This window comes from Asterias rubens, chromosome 7 (assembly GCF_902459465.1).
Source record: "Asterias rubens chromosome 7, eAstRub1.3, whole genome shotgun sequence".
NCBI classification, from domain to species: Eukaryota; Metazoa; Echinodermata; class Asteroidea; order Forcipulatida; family Asteriidae; genus Asterias; species Asterias rubens.
This window is the reverse complement of record NC_047068.1, coordinates 16,029,309-16,035,456: the sequence shown is the minus strand read 5'-3', so window position 1 is coordinate 16,035,456 and position 6,148 is coordinate 16,029,309. Positions and strand designations below refer to the sequence as shown.

Sequence of the window (6,148 nt, the reverse complement as noted above, 5' to 3'; positions counted from 1 at the left end):
TTGTAAATGGTGTCAGAATGGCATGGTTGCGCCAACATAGTCGGTCACAGATGCCCTAGGTGTGTAAAAACAAGTCAACATTGGGCATATTTGCAACCAATAAATTGCAGAAAACACTGGAACTGGAGGCCCTCAAGTGGATATGTCCGTCTTCATAAGACTCAAAGAGTGGAAACCTGCATGTGTGTTTGCGCAACACACAATAATAAATAAATTTTCTTTTGAACTCAGTGAAGGGCGCTGTGTGAGTTTGTTACTGCATTTGCAAGGTTGTATTCAAACCTTAACTGCTTTAATGCTTTATAAGTCATGTTATTTTGTGCATTTATTCCTTGAACTGCCAGATGAAAGAAAACCATACGTATTTTGCTACACTGATGTAGTCTGTATATTTGTCATGTACTGTACATGTATGTACGTCCTTTTCCCACTACTACCCAGGGTTGATAAACGACCAGGCCTTTCACACTATGGTTACTTTAACCCCGGTCTGCCCCAGCAAATAGGCATACCACAGGGGATATGCTACCCCTGCTCCTGAGTTGGGGTAAGCAGTAACACCCTGGGGTATTTTTGAAACGTACAATTGGAACCCCCTGGAATGGGGACACGTAGTGTGAAAGTGCACTAGGGTAAACCTGGGGTAGAAAAAAAGTCCCAGGGCCTCCCTGCGGCTGTTTTCCCACGGGGATAAGAGATGCAGTGTGAAAAGGGATTACAAGTATGCTTACTTGAGAGGGGTTAAATAGTCATCCTCTGTTTGTCTTCATTTATTTCTACAAAAACGCATAAATTTAGTCCAGCCAGGCTTTTCATACTATCTTGGTCTTAAATGGGCGTTGTACATGTATTATGTAAATTAGAAGAAATGCTATTCACAAAATGTATGTTCTTTTTGCCGTCAAAAAAGCTGCGTCGAGTTACGGCTGATAGTAACAGTCCTTATTAATTTAATACATCAATTATGAAATTGTATAATAAAATAGTTTATCTACGAGATAACCAAATAAAGATTACAAGATATTGAAATATATTTGTTTGTTTTTGTCTTTTATTGATTTTCTGTAAAATTAGGCCTAATTGTCTTAGTAAAATGCCCTTTCTTTTAGATTTATAGCTGCAAATCAGATAGTTCCCGCCCGACGTCACAAAATTTAAAAGTTAGAACTGACACATCATTTTTTAACGAACAACTCATGTTAGGCGGAAAAACTGTGTGCAGCTTAATTGCCCAACATCAGCCGGACGGCCCCTTCAATATCAAGGTGAGGGCTTCAATTAAATGTTTTGGGCTGTTGACCTTTATCAACTGTCATCATGTAAATTCAAACAAAATATGTGAGTGAAAACCATTTTACACCAAAATGGAACAATATTTGGTATGGTGATGATTTCATTTGGTCATTTGGGTCACTATTGAGCTGCTTGATGAGCAGATAATTATTGGTTATAATTTTTCTAATAATAGCAGGATGGTAATTTTGGGTGGTAACCTTATTCGTGTTAGCATAATTTTGTTATGCTTGGCTCCTTTTTATGCCTAAGCAAGGTCCCAATTTTATAAAGCTGTTAAGCAGAAAATTCTGCTGAGCAAATTTCTTGGCTAAGCAAGAAATGAGTGTGGTACCAGTCGCAGCAGTGGTAAATATGGTACTCTGGTTGTTAACCTATTTCTAAGCAAGATTTGTTTGTGCTTAGCAAGTTTTTGTGCTTACAGGCTTTATGAAATTGAGCCCTGGTCATCTTGCCTTATTTTCTACCTCCACGAGCTCGTAATGCCATAACCCAGGCATATAAGGATGGTAAAAAAGCCTTAATGTAGATGAGCATTCTAAGATAGAGGGGTCCTATGATAACATCAGGCTGTCTTTTGACTATAGAGTGGAGTATTCTTTCTGCGACGTAATCTGTACTCATCCCTGATGCTATGGTCGCATCCATTTCTGTTGAAAGCAGAAAAAAAGCTTAGATTACAAATTTAAGCGGTCGGGTTGATATATACTGGTATCAGTGAGGCACTGTGTGGATTGGGTTTTCAGTCCCTGCCTGATTGCATGGGTTTTCCCTGGAATAATTCTCTGGGGTTTTCCTCCAACATCTTAAAACTAAAAACTGAAACTTCCTTCCTTTTTGTCTTCTCTCCATTTGGTTTTTGGCTAGTATATTTATATAAAAAAAATTGAGGAGCTTAAAATGTTTTCACTTGTATACTTTATACAGTCACAGGCCTACTAAGATCTGAACCCTCTTGTAGTTGATTCATGTTTACCGTAATCTCCAGCTTATAAGCCACCACTTATACATTGTTTTTGTACTCTAAGAAAAACGTCTGCGGCTTATACACACTGGGCGGCTTGTAAACCAAAAATTCAGCACTAATTCAATTGGATGTTTTAAACAAAATTAATTTCCTGTTGCAGTAGAGTAATTTGTTTTTCAAAGACGTCAAAAGAACTTTGGGATAAAAAATATTTAAATCACTTTACCTCCGTGGGGTGTACCATCTGCTGTGACAGCGTTGTAAGAATAGTTAGTCCGGATGTAACCAGGGCTGATGATTGTCACTAAGACATTGTGTTGTGCCATCTCAGCGCGTAAGCATTCAAAGAATGCCTGCATTGCATGCTTCGATGCTGCATCTGAGAAGGTGAAAGGAAGTTCTTTAGAGCAAAATTGAGGTTAATAAGTTTTCCGAGTCCTGTGAAAAAATATCACAGGCATATTTTCTCGGAATATTTACATGTGAATGATATTAAACAGTCAAACAGTAGGAGGGTTAACTGACGACTTTGAATTGGACAAATTATTTGTTACAAAGTTGGGACTGGTAAAAATCGGCTTGTAAAATTGTTTCCAATCTAAAATGCTCCTTCGTAGTACTTACAAGCTGAACGAAAGGGTATGGCAAACTTTCCTTGAACACTGCTGAGTGCAACAATATGGCCACCTCCCTTGGCAATCATCGATGGTAAAAGTGCTGCAAAACAAAATGTCGTGAATAATGGCATATCATTATAATAAATTGTAATATGTAGTGGCCAATTGGACCAAAATTTTGAGCCAAGCTGCTTAAACACAAAAAGTATAAGCACAACAAACTTATGCTTACCAGAATAAGGTTACCATGTCACCTGTACATTTTCCTGCTAAATTTGGGACCATCCAGAGAGTTTGGATTCAAATCTTCGTCATGTAATATGTGTTTTGGGGTAAGACACTAACATTTCTTCTCATCGCCCTGGAGTCAATAGGTCTATGCAAGGATTTGGATTGTTCATGAAAAATGTCAGCACTCTAAGCTCCAATTTGGTTGCGGATGCTGCATACTCCTAAGGAACTGAGATCAATTCACTGCGCCAACCCGACCGCCCGTCACCACATCATCATACATTGAAGTATGGTGTCCTTATCAACATCCTTAGCAGTGCTTATAGCAAGCCATAATAACCATAGCTGCCAATTCAGATATGACCTTACATTCGTAGTAAATCAAATATTTACCTTTCGTCAATGCCACTGAGCCAAAGTAGTTCACTTTCATAACCTTCTGTTGCACGGATAGCTCAGTCTCCAGCACGGTTCCTCTGAACCCCATCCCTCCATTGTTGATGAGAATATCTACACCTCCATCATTCAGAGCCAATGCCTTGGCTGCCTTGGCTGGGATGCCTTCAAGATCCTCCAGGTCCAGCGGAAGGACGTGGGGTGGGTGTGTCGTTGTAGTCTATACAAAAAATTACCAGCGATAATAAATCAGTGTGATAAACAGCTCGCCATGAAGTAACGTAGTGGGTAATTTCTCACTCAAATATTAAAAGACTTCAGGCTTGAAGCCTATTATTAGGCATCTGAAAGCACATAGATTTGTGCAACTAAAGTGTTTTTTCTTTCATTTTTCTCTTGCAACTTCATTGACCAACTGAGTCAAAATTTTCACAGAGTGTTATTTTATGCATATGTTGGGATATCTATGACATTTACAAAATGTGTACAGTGCCTTTAAACCTGCACTATGTTTTGTTCTCTTCCTTCATGATACAGGGCATGCCTTTAATTACAATCTCCTACAACAAAAGTACAGATGCAGACTATCGTCAATGATATAGCTATATTACTTACCAGATCCAATGATATTAACTCATTCTTCACTCGTTCTAGTTCATTCACTCGTCTGGCACATAAGATGACCTTTGACCCTGCCTTGTAGAATGCGTGTGCACACGCTTTGGATTGGAATTAAAAAAACCAAGAACAGACGTGAGGAAAACTTTTACCCGGAATTTACCTAAAACCTCCACCCTTCTTCACTTGCTTTTGAACAAAAAAAATATATGTGGTTTATGTTAGTTTTTTGCATCGGGATAAAGAACATATATTGCTTTTACCCTTTCTCTTTATCCCGATGCAAAACTAACATCTATCAAACCATTTTGGTACCTGCTGTTAGGATCCATAGGATTCCAACTGCTTCAAGCCAACTGGCTAGCTTTGGTGTTCTAGTGGTAAGACATCTACTCTAGCAATCCAAAGGTCGTGGGTTTGAAACCCTTCCAAGTAATTTGCTTGTTAATTTTTGTTTTTACAAAACTTGGGAAAGTACTGAGTAGACAGTGTTTCATTGAATACACATTGGTGAATGGGTAAAAACAAAATATACAAATAAAATATATTTCAAAAAGCCTACCAACCTGTAAAATAACTGATTGATTTGATAAAATAAATACCTTCTCCTAGTCCAGAACTTGCTCCAGTGATTAACACGACTTGACCTTGTAACCCTGAAATCTTTCTTCTTAGTGTTAGGCGTCGCAATAGCCACAATAATCCTACACTGCCAAATGCAATGCCAGCTACCAGCTGGAGCTGTGATGTTCTCAAGCTTTCCATCTCCCCGAATTATCTTTTCAAAAAAGGCATTACATTAAATTAGTCAGTCAGCAGATTATGTAACTTGTAATGGTATACCAAATATTGATGTAATGATCTATCAACATCCATGATAATCATAAAAGCCTCTTCATCATCTGGACAGGGTGAGATGTAGGAGGAAAACCCCAGATAATTATTCCAGGGAAACCCATACAGTCAGGTAGGATAGGGAGTGAAAAACCCAATCCACGGTGTCCCCGGTGTTATTTTAAAGTCCCAGAGGTGCGGCGAGGCAATACAACCATCGCACCACCTGACTTCCTTATGAGCAAGTTCATAGGTTTCAAAATTTGCATCTCACACATGAGGATATATGAAACGTCCAAAACATTTGTTTGCGAAGAAATTTATGAAATCAGTTAATTTCTAATTTGTATATCTTTGTAAAAATGAGTACTGGGTTAGACCCAGTAACTGGGGCACTGTACTCCTTTTCCCCCGAAATTTGTCATTACCGGTGAGCGACAATAACATTTTTAACAATGACAAACTGAGGAGTACAGCGCCCCAGTTACTGGGTCTACTTTTGAGTAGTGTTGGTTCTGAAAAGAACCGGTGATTGACAAATCAGAACTCAGAACCAACACCAAAAGAGATTAATTAACAGTACACCTCCTGGTGCTATCGCAAACCTTTCCTAAAAAAAGAAACTCACACCGTGCAAAGTTTCAAATCTTATCACAATCCTCATAATATAGTTTCTGGGCCAACAAACAATGATGTGATACTCAAGTTAGTTGGAGTTTTTAAAATCTTGACTAGAATCAGTATAGTTAAATGTACTTTTACCAACTTACATTATTATAAATTACCGGTTAGTCACTGGACTGGGATGTAATTGTGCTGCTAAGGTTTTTCTTTTAAAATTTAAAAGAACTACCATGAAAGTTGACACACAAAAACTTGCAACCGAAATATATTTATATTATTACTCGATTCCATTCCACACTCCAATCTGCTCAGCTGGACGTGGACCGGTCCGGATCCAATGTCAACAAAACAAAAGTCATTAAGTTACATAACTCTAGAAGTGTATGGGTCACTGATCAGTGGTTCGGGGTCACATCACAAACCAACTACCGAGTTTGTGGCTGAACTAGGCGGAAGGGAAATCCCCATGCGTTTGGAATGATTTCCTGTCCCGATACATGTTAACGAGGCGGTGAAAATGAGGAATGCCCTGCACCAGTCTAAATGGCTTGGGAATCCTCCTGTTCTT

At 38.7% G+C, this 6,148-nt stretch overlaps 1 protein-coding gene across 3 annotated transcripts; it reads right to left on the bottom strand.

Moving 5' to 3' along the window:
* Positions 1-1,031: 1,031 nt before the first annotated feature.
* Positions 1,032-6,046, bottom strand: LOC117293147 (dehydrogenase/reductase SDR family protein 7-like). 3 transcript variants are annotated; one of them, XM_033775382.1, is made up of 7 exons: positions 5,727-6,046; positions 4,725-4,900; positions 4,120-4,223; positions 3,502-3,724; positions 2,885-2,977; positions 2,487-2,639; positions 1,032-1,943 (listed from the first exon to the last, which is right to left on the bottom strand). In XM_033775382.1, exons 2-7 carry the CDS (start codon positions 4,885-4,887, stop codon positions 1,750-1,752), a joined length of 930 nt encoding a protein of 309 aa, XP_033631273.1. In that variant the 5' UTR covers positions 4,888-4,900; positions 5,727-6,046; the 3' UTR covers positions 1,032-1,749. The 3 variants fall into 3 exon arrangements, with proteins under 3 accessions (XP_033631273.1, XP_033631274.1, XP_033631275.1); XM_033775383.1 differs by having other exon boundaries at positions 5,742-6,046; XM_033775384.1 differs by having other exon boundaries at positions 5,862-6,046.
* Between the last annotated feature and the right edge of the window lie 102 nt (positions 6,047-6,148).

Excerpts from the sequence above, each read along its gene's own strand:
- LOC117293147 (XM_033775382.1), bottom strand. The coding sequence starts at position 4,887 with ATGGAAAGCTTGAGAACATCACAGCTCCAGCTGGTAGCTGGCATTGCA. Across the intron at positions 3,725-4,119 it reads AGTTAATATCATTGGATCTG|ACTACAACGACACACCCACC; the intron begins GTAAGTAATATA and ends TTTTTTGTATAG. Across the intron at positions 2,978-3,501 it reads CTCAGTGGCATTGACGAAAG|CACTTTTACCATCGATGATT; the intron begins GTAAATATTTGA and ends TTTGTTTTGCAG.